This window comes from Gobius niger (genome assembly GCF_951799975.1).
Source record: "Gobius niger genome assembly, chromosome: 4".
Lineage (NCBI taxonomy): Eukaryota > Metazoa > Chordata > Actinopteri > Gobiiformes > Gobiidae > Gobius > Gobius niger.
Window position 1 is genome coordinate 37,469,149 of NC_136855.1, and position 26,848 is coordinate 37,495,996.

A 26,848-nucleotide genomic window follows, 5' to 3' on the forward strand; every position below is an offset into this window, starting at 1 on the left:
GCCTTTAAATAGGTAGGTCTACCCACTTGAGGAAGAAACAACTCATTGTTTGGTGTGGACTTTAGTGCACTTCCGCATTGACTTTAAAATTTGTATTTGTTTTTAAATGTCTGCATGGTCTGGCCCCCCAGTACCTGTGTGACCTCCTTGCTCCCTATGTCCCCTCTCGCTTACTGAGTTCAGCAGATCAGGCTCCTCTGGTGGTTCCTAAGTCTAAAAAAAAAGCTGAGAGGTGATTGTGCTTTTTCGGTGGAATGAGCTGCCTTTAAATATCAGACTGACTGATTCACTCCTGTTTTCATATCTCTCCTAAAAACATATTTTTTCCGGCATTTGACCCCCTGGGGAGTTGACTCTTACTGTACTGTCTTATCTTTACTCATTTAACTGTATTGTGTTTTGTGTAAAGCACTTTGGTCGACTATGTTGTTTTTAAAGTGCTAGTTTAACCTCTTACCACCCGCCTAAACCAAATGCATTCTGTCCTCTTTGGCTATTATATAGGCCTGTGTAACACCTCATTTGAAAGCTAAGACCCACAAAACTGATTGTTATCCTCACGTTGTTGCTGTGTTGAGTCACCTTTTGTTTTTTGCTTTTTACATTTTTGCGACATTTTTGTTGAGTTTTTGTGACTCTTTGGTTGAGTTTTTGTCACATTTTTGTTGAATTTTTGTCACATTTTTGTTGAATTTTTGTCACTTTTTTGTTGAATTTTTGTCACTTTTTGGTTGAGCTTTTTGTCACATTTTGTTGATTTTTTTGTTGAGTTTTTGTCACATTTTTGTTAAATTTTTGTCATTCTTTGGTTGAGTTTTTGTCACATTTTTGTCACATTTTTGTCACTTTTTGGTTGAGTTTTTGTCACATTTTTGTTGAATTTTTGTCACTTTTTGGTTGAGTTTTTGTCACATTTTTGTTGAATTTTTGTTGAATTTTTGTCACATCTTTGTTGATTTTTTGTCAAATTTTTGTTGAATTTTTGTCACATTTTTGTTGAATTTTTGTCACTTTTTGGTTGAGTTTTTGTCACATTTTTGTTGAGTTTTTGTTGAATTTTTGTCACATCTTTGTTGAATTTTTGTCACTTTTTGGTTGAGTTTTTGTCACATTTTTGTTGAATTTTTGTCACATCTTTGTCGATTTTTTGTCAAATTTTTGTTGAATTTTTGTCACATCTTTGTTGATTTTTTTGTCAAATTTTTGTTGAATTTTTGTCACTTTTTGGTTGAGTTTTTGTCACATTTTTGTTGAGTTTTTGTTGAATTTTTGTCCCATCTTTGTTGAATTTTTGTCACATTTTTGTTGAATTTTTGTCACTTTTTGGTTGAGTTTTTTGTCACTTTTTGTTGATTTTTTTGCTGAATTTTTGTCACATTTTTGTTGAATTTTTGTCACTCTTTGGTTGAATTTTTGTCACATTTTTGTTGCGTTTACATCCTTGTTTTCTTCTCATTTTTTGTGGCTATTTTGGTGTTTTTTCCCCAAGAAGCTTTTTGATTAGGGTAAAGCCAAACAGGAGAAAATGGGATCCGTTCAGGTGGGAGTTAAGAGGTTAAAGTTGGATTGGAATGCAACTATTTAGCATTATTGAAGCATTAATTTGTCTTTCTGAAATAACTATATAAACAAAAAAACAGGGATTAAAATATAAACTTGAACTGGAAATTGAGCTGGAACATGAGTGCAGTTTTATCTTATCACCAACTAGAAGTCAGATAATGTTTCTTCTTCTAGTTTTTGTCCTGGCTCGACTCGCTTAGCTCCACGGGGGAGGAGGGTTTCCATGTGTTAGCGCGTAGTTATAAAAGCCTGAAAGCTGGGCAGATGAAAGCGAGCGTTGCTGAGTGGGCACTAGAGGAAAAAAGGCCTCTAAGTGTGGCCCTCCAGAGCGATGGCACAGAGGAGGAGGTGAATGTTGAGAAAACAGCATGGGATGGCGTTTTGGGAGGCTCGACCTGCCCCGGTGGGTGAGATGAAGCAGTCGCAGAAGCTAGGATGCAAGTCTCAAAGCATTCTGTAGAATTGAAGGTGCAATCTCTAAAAGGGGGGAGAAGAAGGGTGCGGGGTGGAGCGCTCAGAAAAGTCCCACGTAGACAGACCCAGAGAAAACCGAAAAGAAAAAACTGATCTTGGGATTTTGAATTTACGTCCAAACCACTCGGAGGAGGATAGCGTCTCTCGTCGTCTCTACTGGGCCTGTTTACGGGGGAGATGAAGCTTCCACCCTCCATGCGCAGAGCAAAAGGGAGCTGCCATTGTACGCCTGGCAGAAACCTGCAGTAAAGGCTCAAAAACAGACCTTGGGATTTCGTGGTCCACTACTGCAGATTTAAGAGTTCCAAAGGACACACATGCAGTCACGATGCAACAGGCTGAACACACACACACACACACACGAGTCCACAGGGGCAAACGGGGGCGTGTTAGAGGAGGCTGGTCAAGCAGCAACTGGCCAATATTACACACACTTTGAGGACTGAAGAAAGACGAGGGCGTTTCTGACACAACTGAGCTCAACAGAGTCCTGGTTCCTGAAGAAAAACTCACATTTTTAAAAGTGTAGGCTGCCGTATTTTCCAGACTATAAGTTGTTTTCATAGTTTGTCTTATACTCCGGAGCAACTAATATGTGATTATTTTCTCCCCCATTTTTTAAATTCAAATATGTAATTTCAGATGCCACTAGAGGGCACTGCAGGCTAATCGAGCAGCAGAAAGAAAGTTTGGTGTGAGCTAGAAGAAAACAAACAAAGCTAATCACGGGCTAAAAGCTCAATAGCCACAGCTGGAGGAACGAGTTCGCAAATGTTATACGTTTGGCGCCGAAATCTGAATAATGGATGGAATATATGGTCTTAAAAAAAATCCTTCACACAAAAAAAAATAAAAAATATGTTGTTTAGTCCAAGAATGAAAAAATTTAAGTCTGTAGGAGCTACTTGTGAGAAAAATGCATTTTGAGAAGACGGCCCTTGAAATTACTTAATTTACCACATTATACTCTGGAGAAACTAGCCTCGCTATCGCTATATATTAAAAAAAGTTTATTTACTGATCCAACATGACAGCTGCAGACGCAACGCCATTGTTCGATCAAGCTTTCGACCGTGTTCTAAATAGTTTAGCTCGAAAGTTTACAGCGTCATACGTCATCTGATAGGATTGGCAAAAAAATAAGGCATTTTGAGCATTAAAATGGCCAAAATTGCCTATATTTTGGGCAACGAAATCAAAATAATGAATTGAGCCAGATTAAATTTTATGGTTTTATTTTATTGACATATTAGTAACTAAGATTTTTTCGGAGGGGATTTTGGATATTTTGTTTAGTTTTTCAATAAACTAATCATCAGTGAAAAAATCTGTAAAAACTGTAAAAACTGAAATTCCGCCTGTTTTTTTGGTTTCAAAGCTGAATAAATCAGGCTAGGAATTAGATGTTAAAAAATACCTCTGAAAAAACCTTCAAAATATTGTTAGGTCTAAGACTGTAAAGTTTGGAGTCTGTGGGAGCTTCTATAAGGGCTCAGGCTCTGCCCGAGTGCGGCTTCTCTCATTCAGAGAAAACCAGCCCTGAAGTTTTGTAGCGAGTGCTCATGCTCGGCCCGTTCTCCGACTCTTCCGCTCCAGCGTCTCATAGGAGGAAAAACACCATATTTGGGTGAAAGCGTCATCACGGGGCCCCTTAGCAGGACATGTGGATGTAAAATCTGTCAATATTTTTGAATGAAAACCCGCTTGAAAGACGGCGTTTCTACGCGGCGCAGCAGCTACTTCCGGGTCGCCCCCACCTCGCAGACAAAACATCATAAAATAAACATCATCATTTTTATATCTGACATGAAAACTAAGATGTAAAGGGAGGAAAATAGATTTAAATCTCCACTTCGACCACTGCGTGAAAAATCAATACTTTCACCTGCCGTGTCTCGCCTTAAGTATTTTCCTCCCCCGACATGTTAAAATCCTGCACTGTCACTAACAACGGTGTTACTGCGGGTCCGAATTGCCGTCATGCACGAGCTTAATATAGAAGGTGCAGTTACACGTATGACCTGAGGTGGCAGTAGTGAGTATAAAATGGCCGACTTGCTTCTAGCCCCTTGAACAAGTCATTTTACTTCAGGAACCGGAGGCGTGAAGGCTCTGCTGAACTGTGCCTGTCGATCACATGTGTGGAATATTGGCTGAAACAGTTAGTATGATCCACTGACACGGTCTCGAGCGGTGGGGGGGGGTTCAGACTGTTTCTGACAAGCATTAGGGGAGAAGGGGGGGTCTCACAGAGCACATGCGACAGGGCCGGAGCGGAGTACACACCAATCGAGGCAATAAAGTTCTCCTCGTTCAGGCTGCGCGTGTCAAAGTGCCTGGTGCCTTTGCCCGTGCTGTGCGGGGGCAGCTGCAGGTGCGGGACGTTCAGGAGGGCGGGGGGTCTGGCGGCCTCCGTGCGACCAGACGGGCTCTCCTTACTCCCCGGGCTGCTAGAGCTTTCTGTGGGGCTTCGCTTGTTTCGCTTTTCGGGGTCTAGCAGAGTTACCAGAGTTAAAATGGAGGCAGGCCGGACACACGGTTTTGTCAGCGTTTACAAAACAGAGAAATGGAGAGGTTAGTGAAGAGCGAGGAAGCAAAGTGTTAAGACATTCAACTCTGAGCGGCTTCGTGTTCCGGCGGCATCAAGCGCAGTACGCGGAGTTAGTAGCAGACTCGAATTCGGACAATGTGAACAGATACATGACGTTTCCTGACAGATGAAGAGGGTTTTAAAAGAGCACCTTTGGTTTGGTAGTGCGTGCGAGCGATCTCCAGCAGGCTGAAGACGCTGGCCATCCCTCCCAGGCCGGCGTTGGTGTACGAGTGCTCCAGGCTGGACACGGTGCACTTCAAAATGTCCAGCATGCCCTTGTACACCTTTCTGTTCACCTCCTGTAACAAAGACGCAGGTTTCATATTTAAAAAAACAAACTAGGGATCATTGAAGTTCACTGAGGTATAAAAACTCTGCAGTATGATTTGGGGACACCAGGAAGCCTGGGTAAATGTAGTGTGTGAGTGAGTGGTAGCCATGCTTCTGTCAGTCTACCCCAGGGCAGGCAATTACGGAAAAATGTAAATAAATGTAGTGATGAAACATATAGAGGCCAAAATGTTGTGTTTATCTGTCATAAACTGAACAATAAGTTGCTAAGAGTAATTATTGTGACTCATGTGAAACTTATATTTTAAAGACTCCAAACTGACTAAGTTCATAATCATCTCTCAGATATAACTCCGAGTACACATTGCTTTGTTGTCTCACCACGTCTCGTATGATCTCCTGCCTGGCGTCCTCCTCCGACTGGACGGCCCGGTTCAGTTTGCTCAGCACAAAGACGCGCAGCTGCTCGTTCTCCAGCAGGCGGCGCACTTTCTTCATGTTGAGCCAGCCCACGCCCTGGCCGTCCAGAACGCTCTGCACCACCTCCTTCAGGAACTGCTGGTTCTCACTGCGGAGGACACGCATGCAAATGAGCCACAGTCGTCTCCTGTGCGTCGCGGTCTCGTGTCAAACCTGCTGTACCTGTTGTTGTTGACTCGGCCCTGAGGGGAGGGGGACTCCCTCTTCACTGTGGGGCTGTGCTTGATCACAGAGGACTTCTGGTCCACCAGAGCCCGGGGCGCACGGGCACCTGAAACAGGAGCATCACCAATACAGCATGAGACTGATCAGAGAGAGGAGTGTTATACAGGACGAGGGGATTCGTCAGGAGTGAACTGTACGAACCAGGGATGCTAAGATGACTTTGGGACATTTTTTAATATAATATATAATTCTTAATTCATTCATCCACAAGGTCTAAAAGATGCCTACACTTAAATTAGTATGTACCCTGCTTTGATAACAATAAAACTGAGCTTTACATACTGTAGAGCAGTGGTTCCCAATGTTTATTGTCTTTCGTGCCCCTTTGGCCTTTCAGTGGTCGACCGTGTACCCCCTACCTCAAGGGTGTTGCAGTTTATTTAGAAAGTCATTACTTAAAAGTGGTATTTGTAAGAAAAAGGACAATGTTGCAGTCAAAAGAAACCTAAAATTCTCCCAAAGCAACACATATTACTGAAAATTACACCTTTTCCTATAAAAATGTTAAATTTTCCCCTTTTTTCAATCTGATATAGTTCCAAGTACCCCCTGCTAGGTCCTCGAGTACCCCCAGGGGTCCCCGTACCCTGGTTGGGACACACTCCTGTAGAGAAGTGGTTGCCGACCGGAGGGGGGACGCCTGGGAAAGTAGGGGGGGCCCAGAGCTTTGCCTGGTCTGATGATCAGGTCATAATTTACGTCCTGAGGGGGGAGGGGCTTCAAGGAAAAAAAAGTTGGGAACCACTGCTGTAGAGGGCCGGGAAATGAATCTAAATAATCAGAATTGCAGAGTCAGCTTTGGTCAATCTTAATATTTATCATGGGTTTTAATCGTCAGGTTTACATTTAATTCTGGGGGACACAAAGGAGAAGTTTGGATGAGAACAATGGAGTTTTGTGTATAATCAATTACACTGAATTGGTGAGCATTCATTTTTGTTGTTGTAGGTGAGGTCTGCCTTCTCTGTTTTTATAAATCATGAAAGCATTTTTTCTTATTGGCCATATCGTCCAGCCCTTATGCAAAGCCTGCCCATTATCGAGCACATTCTATTCAATCCAGCTCACAGCTCTTTCACCCTCATCCCGACCTCCCCAAGTGCAAACAGAAGTCACAACAAACAGAAGAGAAGAGGGTCTGCACTTGTCTATAGCGCTCGTATATAGCACACATCACAGTGGAGGAGGAGGAGAAGGTGACCCTGCAGGACTCGGACAAAACTGCAGTCTATTAATAAACTAACACAATATATGGGACAGCACGACATCCACACATTCACGCTGTCTACGGTCTCTAAGGTCTAATTTCGACAGGAGTGGAACAGGACAGACCCCCACAGGTTTGCGTTTCAAGTGCCTTTAGAAGAAAGTGGCCTAGAGCGGTTTGGAATTGGCCAGCAGGAGGCACTGTGGGGCTGCAATCACGAACGTCAATGCAGAGTGAGAACTACTGAATGACTTTAGCCAAGTTTTTCATGTTAATTTCAACTTATGAGGCAAAGCTGTGGATTTTACAAGTGTTTTCTAAATGTTTCTAAACAAGAGATCGTCTCATTGGATTCCCCGACCAGAAACAGCTGTTTGCTAATGAACTAGCATAGCTCAAGTTTAAGTGCATTCTCCCTCCTCTAAATCATGTCACGCCAAGGCTGAAGTGGTCTGGGGTTGGAGCTCTTTGGCTTTGGGTGTGGAGCGGGTTCACTTTTGGCTGTCGAAACCATAGAAATAAAAAGGAGAAATGTCCAAAGTGGCTTCGTTCCATTGTGGCAATACGGACGCCGCCATCTTGGTCCGGCACATGTTATTATGAAGCCAATGTAATGTAATGGAACTGGCTGGAACTTGGCTTTTGTGATCATAAGGATTAAGGATTGCTACTAATCACAGTTTGATATTTTTGTAATATTCTTGCCACATTTTAAAATGATATATATATATTTTATGAAGTTTTTATCGCACAGGCCATAATTGAGCTGTAATTGACCCATACAACCAGTAGATGGCAGCCTTGACATCAACATGGCTTGTTTTGTTCAATCACATTATATTGCATTTATATTTTAACTTAACCAATGTTTTCTGTTAGTAATTATTCCTATTTCCTCTTGGTTAATTTTGATCATCAGTAAACAAACCACAAACTGCCATTAACGTTTGTCAATCTGATTGTAAAGACCAGATAAAAGTGACCAAAATAACAATATAAACTTTAAATTATAAGTCATACCTGTGAAAGGTAATTCCCTGCTGTTTCGTAGTGACTGTCCTTTGAGTAAAACAGCCCCAAACTGCACAGAAATGTTTTCTCCGTGAGCCGTAAAGCTCCTTCTTCATAGTAACGCTAACGACGCTAACGGTGAAAAGTGAAGGCAGCGACAGTACGGCCAAGTGTGACATATTTCACAGTATTTACTTACTGTTCTGTGGTTTCTTTATCATGTACATGTCATAAGATGATGTTTAATGTCCATTAGATGTGTATTTGTGATGCAGACCCGTGAAAAGCAGAAACTTGACTTAGCATATAGCATGTAACTCTGAGCAGTGTTAATTTTGACAACATATTTTAATTTAGTTTTAGTCTTAGTTTTTTGACGAAAATGTAATTCGATTTTAGTCTAGTTTTAGTCAAAAAAATATCTTCAATTTTAGTCTAGTTTTAGTCGACTAAAATTGCAAGTAAATTTAGTCGACTAAATTTAAGACGAATTTAGTCGACTTTGCATTGATAATATTCATTATAATCATATTTAATCTTGTTCCTCTGCTTCATGGAGCTGCTCCACATGAACAAAGCTCAGAGCTGATCCTTTAACAGAGGATTTCCATGATCTGAGGCTCTTTCAGACGCTCAATAGAAGTGTGGATGATTTTAGTCTCTCCCTTTCATTTTTATTTAGTCTTATTTTAGTCGATTAAAATAACCTGACATTTTAGTCATAGTTTTAGTCTCATGAAAAACTTTTAATTTAGTTTTAGTCCAATTTTAGTCGTCAAAAATATCACTTTGACTAAAATTAAGACTAAATACTTTAGTCGACGAAATTAACACTGACTCTGAGGACACTTTTAGATGCTAATTTGTATCTAAAATAAATTATACAAAGGTCTGTACATTTATTAATGATTTCTAACTAGGCTTTGGCCTCCCCTAAATGTGGTCGATGTGTTGACAACAGCTGAAAACATCTGAATCGTTCATAATTTGACATGTTTGGTGGCTAATGCTAATGGCTATAGGGAAAATACACTGAGGAGGCTAATGGAATCTGCAAAGTATACCAGAGTAGCTTCTTTGCTAACTGTCCGTAATGTGTAAGGACTGAATGACGCTTCTCCTGTTTATGTCTATGGTCGAAAAACCCTCAAAAACAGTCCAGCCTGCCCCGTCAAAATGTGACTAAATTTACTTAACCCATTGCCAAAGTATAGCTTCAAGTTCAGTGTTTAAACCAAATATTTGTAAACACTTTATAAAACCTTTCCTAATTACTTATTTATCATTTAGAAGCATGTAAAAAAATGCTGTTTCCATAGTAACAGTGCGTCTGGTTAAGGGTAGGCACGAGTCAGATACGGTTAAGATGAAGAAAAGGGGAAAAGGCTGCTTTCATGGTCTGAGCAATAATATTAGTTGCCATTTATGCAGTTATGAATGATTTACAAATAATAAGGATGAGCTTTGTAGATGTTTAATTAACGATGCAACAATGGTGTTTGGTTAGGATTGAATGTTAGAAAAAGCTTGATCATTATTCCACTTTGCTCTAAAAACATGAATAATCTCCCAGGAAATACTACTATACTGTTCACCCTAAAGACAACAGAGCTTCCTCAAGAGGAAACCACAGATGTCGAAGCGTTTGTTCATCTTTCAACCGAAAACAAAAGCCACAAACCATCCCACTGTTTCATAATCTTTTGTAGTCCGTGAGCATTGTGTGAGGAACTTGAAAACCAGTAATGCGTTGTGGGTGTGTGACGGGCCAGACAGCAAGAGCGACCTATAAAAGGCTTTTACGCAAGACTGTGTTCAAGCCTCTGCTGCTCGTGTTACCTTTATGAACTGTGATTATACAACGGGTGATGTGCTGATCCACAGACAGACAGGTAAAGTGGAAAAGGGGTGGGCAATCATGTAAACGATGTGAGGATCTGTTAATCTACAGGGATCTACTTTACTAGAGGCCATTGGTTCTGTGCTTTTCTGTCAAACGCATCTCCCAGCTCAATCTTTTCCCTCCCAGTTGGTTATCCCGCGACATGCTCGGAGTGACAAGTGGAGCTCTTAGAAGCAGCAGATATACAGCTAAATTGACCTTTTCACAGACAATTTAAAGTGCCACTAAACATCAAGCTCCATCCACATTGGCAGTTTCGAAATTGCCATTGATGTGGGTCGGCTCGGTGGACCGTGGGGGGATGAGAAACCGAGAAAACGCCGCATACCTCTCCTCAAGTGCTAATGACACACGCGTCTGATGCTGTGTGCATGTAATACTGAAAACCTACACTTATGCTGACTTTAAAGCAGAACTAAGTAGGGGTGTAACGGTTCACGGGGATGTATTGAACCATTTCGGCTCGGCCTGTTCGGTTCGGTCCACTTACGTTTCGGTGTATTTTTTTCATTAAATAATGTAAAATTTATTATTAGCGTCATATTAAGTGCCGCGGAACAAAGTTCTTAGGTGAGTTTCCGCACGGACGCTATTGAGTGACGTACATTGAAGCTGCACGAGTAGCTGAGAGAAACGGCATCATGGCAACAGCGAAAGAGAAGCCAGAGCTTGAAGACCCTCCACATCACTACAGTCTCCTGTTTGGGAACACTTTGGTTTTCCGGTTAAAACTCATGACGGGGACAGACGAGTGGATAAATCCAAAGTTGTTGCCGACATTGTTCCACGGAGATCGGGTTTGCAGCAGGCAACACATCAAACATGTTAACGCATTTAAAATGGCATCATCCGAGTGTGAATACCACGTCTACTGAAGAAAAGCAGCCTTGTGCAAACACAGCTAACGTCGGCATCAAACAACCCCTGTCAAGTAGTTCGGATATAGGTGTTTTTTCATCGCTACGGATTTGTGCCCATATTCAGTTGTTGAAGGCACTGGCTTTAAAGGTCCTATATCATGCAAAATCGACTTTTTGGAGCTTTTAGCCATGTTGTTATGCTATTTGGTTTGTAGCTTCATTCACGCAGCTCTCAGTAATCCTCCTGAATCCTGCTCTCTGAGGCTCCGCCCTCTCCTGGTGAACGACTGACCTGTTCAGTTGTGTCGTATCAGCGGAACGGAAGTGCTCGACGTCTGTAAAGCAATGTCTTACAGCCTGATTTTAATTTGTAAAACAGCTTTGTCATTATTTCTGCCGTAAGAGAGATGAAAGAGGGGAAAAAAAAAAAAAGGATGTGCCCGAGGTGCTTCCAGGTCAGCTGTGGCCAAAACAAACACATTCCCTGAGCGTCTGAACAGATCAGTCATGTTTGAAGCTTTTAGATTTGGGTAAAGCTAAAACAGTAGGAAATGTGGAGGGGTTTGAAAGGTCAATTCCTGTCTTTCAGGCCGTTCTACGTCCATCCAAATTCCACCCTTTTCCTGCCACTTTTGGTGTACCCCAGGGGCTTGTCTTTGGTCCCCTTCTCTTCACCACCTAATTCCTAATCCTTGGCAATATTGATCTCCACTGTTTTGCGGATCTCACTCAGCTCTAATCTGTCCACTCTCCTTCCTTTCCACTTCGCTTTTTGACATCAAACTGGTTTCCATTCAACTCTCTTGATCAACAGTGATAAAACCGAGCTACTTCCTGTCAAATTGACCAGTTTGTTATTTAATTTTTGCTGTTGTTTATGTGCACAACTGCATTTAATCCCTTGAAGAGTGTCAGAGTGTCCACAAGTTTATGCGATATGACATTCTGCCATGTTGCCCACCCCTAGGATGGCGTTAGTGGGTGCCAGACGATCACGATGAAAGGTGGCGTGATGAGACGATGCTCCAAACACTGTGAGTGACATGAGCACGACAGATGCTGGTGGTCTGCGCACGCACATGCAGCAGCTCACTGGAATAAAAAGGGCAGGACCCACCTTCTCCGCTCCCCTGGCCGGCCTCTGTTATAATCTCCATTAGAGAATTTAGCCCAAAGACTGCACACAGAACTTGGAATTAGTGCCGCGACAGGGAGGACAAAGAGGGACACGGCCCAGGCACCGGCAGTCCCGGAGCATGCACACTCAGCATGGACAAATGATAATTGTCAAAGTACACAGCGCAAGGCAGACACAGGTACACAATAAAACAGGCAACATGAGGAGATGAGGGCGCCATGGGTGGAATAGGATGACCACTCCCACGTGTTGCCATGATGACAGATCTGTCTATTGTTGAGCTGTAGCAGTAAGTATTAAAGGCTCGACGAACAGGTTTTGTTTGTTCTATCAGAAATGACACCGTAATATACTGAACAAGGAAGTTACTAAAACAAAAACACACCATCAACGCTCTTTACAGACATGCGGTAATAAACTCAAGACTCTCACCAAATTCCCTTCTTTACTGAACTAGGGTTAGTTTTTAAATGGCAATTGTTAATGGTTATAATTATTGACTGTAAAAATACGGAGATTACACTAACATAAAAAAATATCATTCATACTAATTAGCAACTTTGTTATTGTATCTATGGTACTCCTACTCCTGGTATCTACCTAATACCAGGAGTCATTTGGCATCCGCACAGTAAAGTGAAGATTATTGCGCGGATTTCGAACTACTCCTGGTATTACTACGCCTTACAATATAGTCCCCCCTTTTATCCGCTTAGAAAATCCACATTGTTTAATTTTGTGTAATTACACTTTGTAGTGGAACACTTCACGTAACCATATTTAAATAGGGAAAACGTGGAAGAGCTTGGTAGCTTCTATCTTGACCTGTTTTGGAGCTATAGAGGAGAGAGGGAGAGGCTAAATGCTAACGGCGTCTGCGCTGTGTTTACGTGACTGAAGGCACGGGGGAAGATCAGACAGGTCCTAAAGAACTCGTCAAAGCTAAGGTAAGAACATATCTCAGTATGTAAAAACGGTGGCCTATTCCTTTAAGGCATGAGAGTCGCAGAAAAATGTGGAGAATATGTCTGTAAAGGGCTGAAGAGAGGCACACACACACACAAACATTATATCTCCTGCTCTCCAGGTCCACAGACAACAAAAGGTCACAATCCAAAGTAAATGTGAGCATCCTTGCAGAAAAAAGGATGTGTAAACTCCACTCTAGCACACTCCCGTTATGTCACAGTATTGTTTCGGTCAACAATGTGTGAATCATAGTGCGGCAAACACAGCCTCCCACCAGACAGCGCAGAAAGGCACAGGAGCAAAGGAGGAGCGGGTAATAAGGGGCTCTATATGAATCCTTAGGCACAAAAAGAGGTGGGTTTTCAGGGTGAAGGGGCCCCGTTTGGAGAGAAGTAGGGCTAAGGGCTAGCTAGGCACAGCACACATGAACATACCCGGGCTGTCGGGGCCGTCTGAGTGACAGAGACAAGACACGTCAGAATCAGGAGGTTCAATGGCAGCTATTTCACATGGAGAGAGGCCATGCTGTACGTTTTCTCTCACTTAAAGTTAAAATCCAGCCTCGAGAATTAAAGCAGTACTAAGTAACGTGTTTACCTTAATGAATCCTTTCCGTAATACAAGTGTTTATGGGATGATTGGGGGGTCTTTCATCTCCCCCTAGTGTCTCTGGCCAGAAAACCATGTTTGCAACTTGACCGCCACCGGACCAGAGCCACCAATACACACTAATAGAATCATGAAGAAGAAGCTAACATGCTAACAGGCAAAGCTAACTGCGGGCTAGCGCCACTTTAAACAGTATTTACAGCCAAGTTTGTGTGAAAAAAAATATTTCCCTTGCATAACTGGATGTACAATATCCCTCTCTCCCTTTGCCTTTTCCGTCAGTGTAATATTTACCCTCCAAGACAATTAATAAGTTCAAAAAATCGCAACTTGCTACGACACCTGCAGTTGCGCTCATGGCCTCTAGGGGCAAGAGTTACTTAGTACTGCTTTAAGAAAAACGTTTGATTTTAGCTTCATAACCTCCGCCTGAACCGAGCACATTTTCCTTCAGTTTGGCTTTGCACAAATTGAAAAGCTTCCTGAAAAAGCGGCGAAATATCGACAAAAACGAGAATGAAAACGCAACAAAAAAATGCCAGAAAAGCAACAATAAGACAATAAAAAAGTGAAAAAACGTTTTAAAAAAAAGGAACGGGAAAAAAGCAACAAAAACACGTCAAAAACAGCATAAAAAAGCAAGAAAACAATGTGACAAAAGAGCTACAATCAGTTATATAGGTCTTAGCTTTTATACTGGCTTATGGGCTTTAAGCTCCAGTCGAGAAGCTTCTAGATTTGGGTAAAGCCGAACAGGAGAAAATGTGCTCTGTTAAGGCGGGGGGTAAGAGGTTAAAAGGAGACATATTATGCACGGCCGAAAAACGGCTTTGTTTCCGTGTAGTATTTGACTTTATGTGGACTTCTCCAGCCCCATGTTAACAGATAAGAGAAAAGGGGCGGGCACAAGTAATGGCGGCGCCCACGCGAGCCTCCGGTAAAAGGGGAATAGCTCGTTTTTTAACGAGAAACAAAGACGCGTGCATTGATACTGTCGCGCAGCTCGACATTACACCGGCAGATCTGTTGTGTGTTTTCACGCTTTCCTATACTCCCACCACACTGAGTACTTTAGCACTTAACCTGCTTCATCAAAGCTTAGAGCAGCTGGCGGCCATGTTGCTAAAATTAGCAGCTTGTCAATAGACTTCGCCACCCACTGCTGCGAGCACAGGCCACAGAAACTGATCAGAGGACTGAGCAAGTGCATTGAACACGCCACATAATATGTCTCCTTCAAAGGCTTTTACATGTGCTCAGACTGGACTAAATGTTATTATATAAAGAGGTGACACACAAACACGAAAGTTTGGATTTTTCCTTTAGATTTCTTGAGAGAAAAACTCAAAATTCCCTCCATATGCTGCAGTAAACAGTGCCATTTACAGTCGGCAATCCAGAGGAGTCACACCCGTGCTTTGAAGACCTCTACAAACCTGCTTGCTCCACTTCCTCCTCAATGTTAATATCAAAATATTCTTGGAAAGAAAATGGTTCAGAGAAAAAAGGCAGAGAATGGGAGAGAAATCAAAACAAAATCTGCGGTGATTGATATTACTCAACTAGATGGTGATTCACTTAGGCAAACAATAATTATAATAAGAGTAATTTACTAGAGTGTGAACATAATTGAAAATAATTGATGAAATGGGTGAATGATTAGACTTGGCTGATCTCTAAAGTCGGCGTGTGAGTGTGTGGTACCTTTGAGACTCGGGAAAGGCGTGGCTTTCTCTCTCGCAGCCTTGTTGGGAAGAGCCAGGTTGGACAGACTAAAACTAGTGCCGTGGTTCTTGTACAGATTGCCTGGAAAGACGAGACAGGAGCTCATTTATCCCCATAATACGAGACCATTTCTCTGCTCGGATTAAAGCCCGGTTCTCACAAAATTAGAGTCTGGACCTCAGACAAAAAGTAAAAATCTGGAATATGTGAAACCGCCACATTGCTTATTTGTAAATCCTCTGATTTCTACTATAATTCTGCAAACGACGAGGTAATGCGTAATGATGTCCAGTGTTTATTTTGGCGGGTCGGCCCTCGTGCCCCTCGCTCTGGCAGGACGACATCCTTTTATTATGCAGCGCTAATCACGGATCGTTAAAGCGAGCGTCTTTGCCAAATCCGTTCTGCTAATCTATTCCGGTTTGTGTTTTATGAAATACTACGCCTGCTTAATCCAGTCCGAGTCCGTGTTTTTTTACTAATCCGGTCCGTGATTTGTGCTCAATTTCTTTTACGCAAGCGTCGAGAGATTACTCAAAATACTAAGACTCTTTTAAACTTCTGCTATTGCGTAATTGAGCGTCTCATAACCAGTTGTAATACCGAGTGGTTTGGTAATCTCACTCTGAAAGAACAAAGTGGTTCACTCAGAATCGGACTTCATAAATTGTTGCCTCAGGCCGCGCTGCAAAGGCCATTTTTGAAATGTTTCCTTGAGGGAAAAGGTCTCGCTCTTTCTTTCTTTTTTGTATGGACTTTTTATTGTGTAGTATTTTATCCTTAAAGGGACTAGAAGCAAGATGGCCATTTTATACTCACTACTGCCAGCTCAGGTCATACGTGTAACTGCACCTTCTATATCAAAGGGACATTTCAGTATTTTTGACATAGGGCCTCATTTCCTAGTTATCCAGAGTGTTGCTGAATTCTGGAGATGTTTTTTTTTGTAATTCATGCAGTTCTTATGTTTGAAGAGTTTGATGGCGCTAGGCTAATGCAAGGCTAGTGCATTTCTATGGTATCAGCTAGCCTGCATTAAAAACAGTGTGACCCGCTCCACAGAGCACCTGAGGCAAATCACTAATAACGCCAGACTAACCATATAAATGTCTGTGTCCATAGAGTAATTTGAACAATTTTGCATTTAAAATAACTTATATTTGAGCAACATCAGCTTCATGGTTGTATAAGCTACGCAGCGGCGGAGTGATCTGCTAGAAAATAGTCCCTCAAAATGCGATCATTCATGTGATGCAGGTCAGTTATATTCCAAACATTATTTTATGGACACAGACATTTATATGGTTAGTCTGGTGTTAAGTGATTTTCCTCAGGTGCTCTGTGGAGCGGGTCACACTGTTTTTAATGCAGGCTAGCTGATACCATAGAAATGTGCTAGCCTTGCACTAGCCTAGCGCCACGAAACTCTTCAAACATAAGAACTGCAGGAATTGCAAAAAAAATATCTTTAGGTATCAGCAACACTCTGGATAACTAGGAAATGAGGCCCTATGGCAAAAATCCTGAAATATCCCTTTAAGCTCGTGCATGACGGCAATTCAGACCCGCAGTAACAACTTTCTGAGTGACAGTGCAGGATTTTAAAGGCAGTTGTGGTGAACAGGTCTGGGCTCCTTCTACACATTAGGACACGGCTGGAACATGTAGGGGGAGGAAGATCCTTAATCTTAACATTTTAAAACTCTGTATAGTCCCTTTAAGGGCCTATTGTGTAAGTTGTGGAATGTCCTTTTATGTGTTGACAATGTGGTTCTATATTGCAAACGGTTAATAAACTGAATCTGAATTATCGTGAGCCATGTGTCGTGTATCGCATCGCAAATTATCCAGAGGTTCCCACTTCCAGTTATATATTGTCATTTCCTGTAAAAGTCCTGAAGAATATCGAATAACTGACATTGCTTTTCCAGTGCGAATGCTCATGAAAATCACTGACTCAGGAAATTTAACAAATGATAAATGATTAATGATAACAGAATAAAAATGTCTTTGGTCAAAATAAGACTAAAACCAGTTTGAAAAATGTCAAAAAAGAAATAATCAAGAGGATTATTTCTAAGGATAGCTTTCTGAATGTGAGTCATTTAAACACAGCAGGATGCAGTTCTTCTTCTTACTTGCGAAAGACATGAGTCCGCCGAGCCCGTCGTTGCTGCTGTTGGAGATGGTGGAGTTGGGTGAGCTGTTCCGCGAGTCTTCCCCGTCAGACTCTCCCGGGAGCCTCAGGCTGCTGGGACGCAGCGGCCGCGCCACCCTGAGGTCCAAACACAAACACCTCACAGAACTGACACACCAGCGCTACATCTTCATCAAAGCTTTGTTATCGGAAAAACACCGCAATCCATCAGCGCGGGGAGGGTTTGGCTACAGCGAGACACAAAACCGATCCGATACAGTCTTGTTTTTTTCTCATTAAGTTTCTACAAAAATACACCGCTGTTTACTGTGTGTGGCTAATGCTAACGTGAGAGCTAAACTAAACAATCACAGAGAAAGCAGTCACGTTTGCTCTTTGATGCATTCATTTTGCCTTTAGAGTGGAAGAACAATGGCAGAATTGAGCAGCACAGTGACTTTACAGTGCACTACTTTGTTTACCGTGCATCATTAGAGGCAGTGTTAATTTTGACAACATATTTTAATTTAGTTTTAGTCTTTTGACTAAAATGTAACGTAATTTTAGTCGAGAATTAGTCAAAAAAATTAGTTTAGTTTTAGTCGACTAAAATTGCATGTCAATTTAGTCGACTAAATTTAAGACTAATTTAGTCGACTTTGCATTTATAATATTCATTATAATCATATTTAATTCAGGTCCTCTGCTTCATGGAGCTGCTCCACATGAACAAAGCTCAGAGCTGATCCTTTGGCAGAGAATTTACAGGATCTGAGGCTCTTTCAGACGGTCAATAGAAGTTTGGATGATTTTAGTCTCTCCTTTTCATTTTTATTTAGTCTTATTTTAGTCGACTAAAATATCTGGACATTTTAGTCATAGTTTCAGTCTCATGAAAAACTTTAATTTAGTTTTAGTCCAATTTTAGTCGTCAAGAATATCACTTTGACTAAAATTGAGACTAAATATTTTAGTCGACGAAATTAACACTGCTTAGAGGTTTAGCTTTTCATTGGAGGCTGCTTTTATACACACTCCTTGGTACTTGTATGAGAAGCAATACCAAGTATCGGATCGTGTTGAAAAGGAAAAAGGTCCAGGAACATTATTCGGGGGTAAGAAACATCTGGAAGAAAAATACACTCACAGGAGAACATGCAAACTCCACACAGAGAGACCCTGTCTGAGCATTGAACCCGGGACCTTCTGGCTGTGAGACGTGAGCAGCAACCACTGATTATTATTAATTTAAAGCCACATAAAGTTCATTTCATTTTGTTGTCACTGATGTTCATGTTTAGTAAGTTGATGCAATGAATCAATAAAACGTGGAAATTTCTGCAGTTTGGCTTAATCTGCTTATCGGTTTTCACACTTAAACTTCCAATCTTAGAGTGTCTTGAATAAATAAACTGAAATGTGCTAAAAATGTGGAAAAATTTGGGAAAAATGGGAGAAATTATAGTAAAAAAATAAGAAATATTGCTAAAAAAATTGTGATGGGGCAAGAATAGGTTAAGAATTGGGGAAAAAAATAGAGGAAATAGGAGAAATATTACTTAGCCAAAAAAAAAAAAAACTAGGGACCTTTTTTTGAAAACATGATAAAAATTGGGCCAAAAAAAGAAAAGAAAAAAGGTAAAAAATGGGCCAAACATTATGCTTTTTTTTTTTTTTTTAAACCAACCAAGTCACTTACTGTAATCAAAACTTGGATCTTAAGATACAAGATATATATTTTTTAGTACCTGCTTTCGATACTTTTGATACCGGTAGGACCTAAACCTTTTCGACACTGGTATCATTTATCAAAAGATCTGACGAGGCTTTGACCTAAATGATGGTTGAAAACCGCTGAAAACATCTGGATCGTTCATAATTTGCTATGTTTGGTGGCTAATGCTAACGGCTATAGGAAAAGTACATTGAACAGGCTAAAGTGGCCTGAACTAGCCGACTTGCTAACTGTCTGTATACGTTAGAATCGAAAGGCACTTCTCCTTTTAATGACTTTCTATGACTCACAAGTTGTGGCTACTAGTTTGAACCACATTCCAAGACTCATTCCAAGTACAATTACTGCAATACTCAGCTTAGTTCTCCCTCATTCTTTGTCATATTGATCCACCCTGGGACACTCTGGACACACTTAAAAGGAAAGACACACATTCACTCCCTCATTCCTCCAGCCACCACCACCTTGATTCAAACCACCATGGAATGTGTGGGTGAGCTGCCCTGCTGGGGGTGGAGAGGACAACATTTCATGGTGGGTCAGAAAACCCTTTGAATGATGATAGACACAGTCATTCAAGTAACAAGTCGCACACACTTGTTGCCATTGAGGTTCTGGTTGAATCGAGGGGTGTAGGACTCCACTTGCTCGTCCGCCTCGGGGTCGTCCTCGGTGGGGAAACCGTACTGGGGTTCAAAGTAGGGGTTGTCGTACTCGGGCTTTTTGTTGGCCGTGTCCCCCGCGCCGCCGTCCGCCGGGGGCCTGAGGAAGGGCTGGCTGGCCAGGCCTGGGACCGGGTTCTGCAAGGCTGCACTGGCGGAGGCCTCCATCTCAGGGGGTTCTCCGGACTCCTGGGCAGGGCAAACACACAGGGCTTTGTAAGATGGAGCAGCAGGGATGGGTATAATCATTACTTTTTGTAGAAACCAGTACTGTAATGATATATGGTTTATAATACAGGTACCTGAACAACGCTTTTTTTCGACGTACACTAAAATATTTGGTGGAACGACAATAAACGGTAATGTTAATTTATTCCGTAAAAGATTTTGAGCTGAAACAACAAAGTCAATTCCTGTAATGCTGTCCCTGGACCAACAGCATCAAAACTGGCTCTCTAAAGATTTTTTTTTTTTTTGGTACTTGCTTTTTTTTTTATGACAGCAGTGCCTTTTTTTGTTTTGTTTTTATACAAAGGTATCGTTTAACGGTACCCGGGCCTGTAGAGCAGTGGTTCTTCTCACCCACGTTCACCATATAAACACAAGCACTGAGACCATCAAAACAGTAACAAAAACATTTGCTGTTCAACCTTGTTATGCTCATATTTTTTTCTTTTTTATTGACCTTTATTTAACCAGGATAGTCCCACTGAGATTAAGAATCTCTTTTTCAGGGGAGTCCTGGCCCCAGAAGGTGGTGCCTCCTAATATCAAACTACAATATCAAACTACAACAAGATGTTGCTTTGCAGCCATATTTGGAAAAGGCTCACAACCCTCCCACGGCCAACTTTTCAGGTCCTTTTTTAGGTCGCGACCTAACCTGGCAAGAGCCAGATTGACATTACTGTGCAAATAACATTTGCATCAGTCTAGGACAGTGCCGGCTGGAACTGTGCAGGGAGAGGGCGCGCGTTTGGAGCAGCATTTGCTGCTGATTGGATCATCAACACTGCAAATCCATCCATGTTTGTTTTTGAAAAAAGTTATGCGTGTTTGTGTTATGTGTTTTGAACCTTGTGTCTTTTTGCATTGTTAACCAGCGTCTTTTTTGCCAGAACCAACAGTGAAAGCAGGAACTGTTCTAGATGGATTCTGTGTGTTTGAATACTCACAAATACTGAGAGAATTCAGCTTGCTGGCGAGGAGAGTCCCGACCTACCAGGTGAGAACCACTGAGGTCTTAACTTTGTCTTCAAAGTCACTCAGTGGGTGTTCTGTGAAAGGTATGACTTATACTAAATAAAAGATGCAAATGACATTCCAGCATAGCAACAGAAGCCAAAGGAGAGTCAGCTTTGCGTTGGCAGTGTTTTGTTTTGCCCCGGCTCAGTCTGGAACGTTTGAGGGTGACATCGGCTCAGAGGGTCGTCACCCTCAGCTGTTTGTTGCTATAACACATCCTCTACTAGAGGCTGAGGCGGACGTACGTGGTTGACTCCCTGAATGATGGTGCTGGGGCTGGAGCTGGCCGTGGTGCTGGAGCTGGAGCGGAGAGGCTGTCCGTCAGAGGGCTCACTGGGAGCGTCTGCGCCTCCCGCCGGCCCCTCCGCGCTCTGCCCTTCCCTGAAGTCATGGAAGTCCTGGAACTCCACCTCGCTGGGGTCGCCCAACGCCGCGTGTGTGGGCGGGTCCATACCTGAACAAAAAATATGTTAGAAAATATAAGTATTTTCACACCTCGGCTACATTTGGGATTTATTTATAGTTTTGTTAATATGGCAGGAATCATTATGGCAGAATGTTTAATTGAAAAATAAGAGTTGCTTTAGAAAAAAATACTATTTCAACTGGACTGTAAGCTTTGATACAATGTTTTTTTTTACTGGTTTTAGCTCAGGTTTGCTAGTATTGAAATTTTAAATAAAATACCAACAGACTGTCATTTTAACATGTCGAATACTTAGTGCTTAATCTGGTGTGTCTCTATTGGTGCTTCTAACTTAGAGAATTACCACAATGTTTATCATCGATTCGCTGCTGACAACCAAAGCAAAGCATTTCATTCTGTTCATAACTCGAGGCTATAAAAACAGAAATGAACCACAGAGAAATTAATTCATTCCAACTCCAGCTTTAGTTTTAGCCTTTTGACACGAACGCTTTTAGGCAATGATTAAGTTTCGCCGACAGAACCTTCTATGCACTTAGTCAAAAGTATTATACAAATTGCAAGGCTATATGGATGTTTTAGTGACTGTACCAAGGACCCGGCTTAGTTCTTTTGATGCTTGAATATGTATAGTCTGAGGCTCTTCTTCTAAAAAGGATGAATAAATTCAAATCGTTGCATCAGGAGCTTGACTCTCATTCCCCTTTTATTCTCTCACAGCTCATTTACACTGAGTTAAGAGCACACTATAGAATTCATATCAAATGTATCTGGTGCATCATGTCTCTTGATTATCACAAAACAAGAGCCGTGTGCCAGACAAAGGGAAAAACAGCAGATAATAATGGACTCTCACAGTTATTGCTACGACAGGCCCAAAGCTTTTAACCCCTTAACTCCCACCTGAACCGAGCACATTTTCTTCAGTTTGGCTTTACCCCAGTCCAAAAGCTTCTGGAAAAAAGCTGTGAAAAAAGCAACAAAACTGAGACGAAAACAATGATGGAAATGTGACAGAAAAGTGAGAAAACAATGACAAAAAAGTGACGAATAGTTGATGAAAAAGTGGCGACCAAAATGTAACAAAAAATGACAGAAATTTGATTAAAAAATTGACCAAAAAATGGAAAGAAAAAAAGTGACAAAAAATGACCAAAACAAATGAAAAAAAAAAAAAAAAATTTACAAAAAAATGACCAAAATGTAACAAAAAATGACAAAAAAATGTTTTAAAAAATTGTCCAAAAAAAAAAAGACAAAAAATGACCAAAAAAAAAAGACAAAAATGTGACAAAATGTGACAAAAAAATTACAAAAAATTACTAAAAAAGGCCAAAAAATGTGACAAATATGTGATAAAAATTGACAAAAAAATGACAAAAATGTGACAAAAAAATTACAAAATGTGACAAAAAATTACAAAAATGTGATAAAAATTTGACAAAACAATGACCAAAATGTAACAAAAAATGACAGAAATTTGATTAAAAAATTGACAAAAAAATGGAAAGAAAAAAAGTGACAAAAAATGACCAAAACAAATGACAAAAAAATTACAAAAATGTAACAAAAAATGACAAAAAATTGATTAAAAAATTGACAAAAAAAAAAAAAAAAGTGACAAAAAATGACAAAAAAAAAAAAAAGTGACAAAAAATGACAAAAAAAAAAAAAAAATGTGACAAAATGTGACCAAAAAATTACAAAAAATTGACAAAAAATTACTAAAAAAGGCCAAAAAATGTGACAAATATGTGATAAAAATTGACCAAAAAAATGACAAAAATGTGACAAAAAATTACTAAAAAATGACAAAGTTACAAAAATGAGTTGAATACCCAACAAAAAAATGATGGGAAAAAAATCTGATGACGTGAGGAAAAAGATCCTCTCGGTTCAGGTGGGAGTTAAGAGGTTAACTGGGCCGCAGCAGGAGCCTGCGCTGCCGTTTTAGACATAAAGTCATACAAAGGTATTTTGTTTTAAGTAAATCCCTCAAACAATGACTGAGGTGCTGAAATCAGACCGAACTTTCGCATCGCCCTTTTCCTTTCTATGTGCTGTTTGCATAATAATAATAATGATAATAATGCATTGGTTTTATACATCGCTTTTCTGGACACTCATAGACATACATTGCATTATTCATTCACTCCATACTTGGTGGTGGTAAGCTAAATACATAACAATGAATAAACAAATACGGGTATAGTTTTTGGACACTGGTGTAAACTGTTATACTGCGGTAGATGAGATCATTTGCATGCGCAGCTGTTTCCAGAACCAGGCAGAGATCGCTGCTAATGCTGCAGCGATCTCCGCCTCAGAGTCACTCAAAGCAGCAGCATAAACATGAGGCTTCAGGGGCTTAAAGAATCTAATGGTGATAAAGTTTGTTGTTTTTGTTGCTCATATTTGCGAGGAAAGGGCTCAGGATTTACGTCTTGGATGAACTCTGGCAAGTTGTAGCATCGCCTTGCTCTCTTTGCCTGGCTCTGCCATACTCTTCCCTTTCCCTGTCCATTCCACGCAGGGAATTAGTCTGGTCAAGGAGCACTTGGAGCAGTTTGAAGGGGCGGGGCCTAACGCACAAAGATTGCGCAGCCATGCTGGAAGTGAAATGTAAACAAGCCACGCATCGACGCACAAAAAACGGCGTCGACATACAGTATTTACGTAATCGAGCTCCCCTTCATGTGATCAAAAGCTGACATTTTCACATGACACGGTGTAAAGCAGAATGCGTGATATGACGTGTGTAGAACGAGCCATGAACGCTCAGTGTAAACGTGTGATTTTGTTGATTTGTTTAGTCTTCAAAAACATCCACACATAAGTCACAGTACAGCTCTGAATGAAACTGAAAAATGATCCTGGATGTTTCACGGTGTGGCTTTAATATCCAGAGCGCAGACTCACTTTTTGTGTCTCCCTCGATGTCTCCCTGGATCATCTCACTCACGAGGTCTCCCAGCGAGGAGTATGACGAGCTGGAGCCGTCGTACGCGTCACTGTCGCTGCCGCTGTGAACACATGACACAGAGGAGTTACTGACCCCTGAAGAACAGAGAGACTAAAACCAGCACATTCCAGGAGAAAACACAGCTGGATAAGTCATTTTAAGGTTATGTTCTACAAGGAGATACAGTGGGTTTGCTAAAGGTCCCCCTGGATCAAAAGCCTGGAAGTTTTTCCCGGTGGCTTTCACAGTCTCCTGACCTAAACATCACTGAAGATCTGTGGATAAACCTCCAAAGAGCAGTGTGTGCAAGAAAACCCAGAAATCTCTTAATTCTGGAAGAATAGTCAGGAATAAACTAGAACTGAAAGACTCTTGGCTGCTTAGAAAAGCTCTTAAAGGGATGTTTCAGGATTTTTGACATAGGGCCTCATTTCCTAGTTGTCCAGAGTGTTGCTGATATCTGGAGATATTTTTTTTTGGTAATTCATGCAGTTCTTATGTTTGAAGAGTTTCGTGGCGCATTTACTGTTTTGGAAATGTCTCATCTGTAACTTCATACATTTTAAAGATAATTTCGTCTTTCCTTTGCTCTATTGCTTCCCATCAGTAGAATGTTTGATCCGGCTGTTCCTAAACGTTCACACTCATACGTGACTCCGATTGCCCGTTACACATGGACAGCAGGGCGGTCGTCAAAGAGGAACACGGTTTTAGTGAGATGAGCCCGTGGTACCTGTCTGTGGGGTCAGACTCGTTGGCCTCGTCTTCCAGAGGACTGGCCATGGCCTCCAGCAGCTGTGAGCCTCCGTCGAACACGCGGTACAGCACGGGCTGCAGCTGGTGAGCGTACCACTTGGGCTTGTCTCCGATTAAAGACGGGTCGAACACATCTGGGGGAAAACAAACGGCTTCAGCTTTTATGGACAACATTATTACACTGCAAAAAGTGTCAAAAAGTCTAAGCAAGTAAAAAATGTCTTACTTTAAGAAATAAGTTCTTATTTTTTCCCTAAAAAGTAATAATGTCTTGCCGAGCAAAGTGAGAAAGAAAAACTTGTTTTAGGAATTAAAATCTAGCCATATCTTGTTCAGATATATTTGCTAAAAAACATGCTTTTTTTTCTTGTAACAAGAAAGAAAAACTTTTTGAATCTTCTTCAACATTAGACAAAGAATATTTTTCTTATTTTAAGAAAAAACAAGATCATAACAACTCTTAATTTCAGAACTGATTCACACAGACAAGTGTGAAGACAAAGCTCTTACTGTTGTGGATCCTCTGAAAGGCCAGGTTTGTGGGGTTGAGCGCCCACTCTCCATAAAACTCCACAGCCTGAGTGTGAGAGAGTTTATCTGCGAAGAGAGAGCGCCGCGGCCGAGAGGCCAAGAAGGAAGTAGCCTGGAAGGCGACCACAGGCCGAGGGAACAGGCGCAGAGTGCGCGTGTGCATCTGGAATCCCTGAAGGACATTTGGCGAGTTGAAAAAGCGCACCATGGCAACCCTGAAGAAAAACAATACAGTGAGCGACTTAATATGTTTGTTAAGTGGTGACGTCACAGCTCGACTTCCAGGATGTGCGAAAAACTACAAAAAACTCTTTAATACCGCAATCAATATTTCTGAAACTCAACAGAGTGACTGAACATACTTATTTATCAGGCCCATTAGCCAAAAATGCTGTAACTACTGCTATAAAAGTAATATTTACCAAAATCGGAACATCTGGGTAAGCGGAGATAAATGCTAACGGCGCAGCAGCTACGCTAACCCCGGAAGTAGTGACTTTAGTAAATATTTCTAAGGGTTACCCCAAACCTAACCCTAACCCATAAGATCGTGTGTTAGTTCCACAACATTATAGTGTCTCCATTCAGCACAAACAAATGGAAACAAAAATATCTGGTTCTGTGGTCTGTAGCGTCTGTAATGTTTCACCTCTCATCCAAAAGGCTTCATCAGCGACAAGTTTAAGCTCAGGCCACAGACTAGATATAGACTAGAGACATTCACAGACATCTTTAATGTAAACACGTATAGTTTCAACAACAAAAATCCTTTGCTTCGTGTATGTGGTTCGTGTTGGTACTATTGCATTCAAAGGATGTGATACTTTTCATTATCTTTTCCTAAATTATTTTTACTAAAACTAAGTTATCAATGACCACAAATTTCAAGCCACATTAGTAAAAGTGGGTGAAGACTCGCCTGGTGGCTACGTCGACTGAATCCACGTCGTTGCCGTAGATGAGCGGGTTGAACTCTGTGGAGGACGGCGAGGCTTTATCTCGTCCGGGCGGAAGTAAATTTAAGGGCAGCTCCTGTCCCTCCTGAAACTTCTCCAGGTTTAGAATGGGCTGCGTGTTCAGGCTCATACTGGCCAAGGCCTGAAACAGGTGACAGCAACAGTTACAAACGAATAAAGCTTCCAAACAAGGAGAGAAAGTGGTTAAGGAGAGGACTAGAATGGGGCACTGCAGCCCCTGGCATCAACATTCCTATCGGGACAATTACACCTAAAGCTTCTGTGGTTTTTGTAGTTTATACGTCTACAAACATGTTCTGAAATGCAGAGGATTCTTGTGTCCCTGTGGTTTCAAGTGTCAATGCTCGTGGGCAGGTTTGAACGCAATA

General features: G+C 41.3%; 1 protein-coding gene across 1 annotated transcript in view; it reads right to left on the minus strand.

The window, feature by feature from the left end:
* Positions 1-26,848, minus strand: part of madd (MAP-kinase activating death domain) — a 107,617-nt gene that overhangs the window by 38,311 nt on the left and 42,458 nt on the right. Inside the window, exons 8-21 of the mRNA XM_079554793.1 lie at positions 26,423-26,601; positions 25,483-25,718; positions 24,950-25,106; positions 24,174-24,277; positions 21,073-21,281; positions 19,518-19,771; positions 17,187-17,323; positions 15,028-15,129; positions 14,760-14,801; positions 11,725-11,784; positions 5,564-5,672; positions 5,303-5,489; positions 4,779-4,929; positions 4,324-4,530 (exon numbers count right to left, since the gene is read on the minus strand). Of these exons, the coding sequence (XP_079410919.1) occupies positions 4,324-4,530; positions 4,779-4,929; positions 5,303-5,489; positions 5,564-5,672; positions 11,725-11,784; positions 14,760-14,801; positions 15,028-15,129; positions 17,187-17,323; positions 19,518-19,771; positions 21,073-21,281; positions 24,174-24,277; positions 24,950-25,106; positions 25,483-25,718; positions 26,423-26,601 (2,134 nt within the window). The remainder of the gene's footprint in view (positions 1-4,323; positions 4,531-4,778; positions 4,930-5,302; positions 5,490-5,563; positions 5,673-11,724; positions 11,785-14,759; positions 14,802-15,027; positions 15,130-17,186; positions 17,324-19,517; positions 19,772-21,072; positions 21,282-24,173; positions 24,278-24,949; positions 25,107-25,482; positions 25,719-26,422; positions 26,602-26,848) is intronic.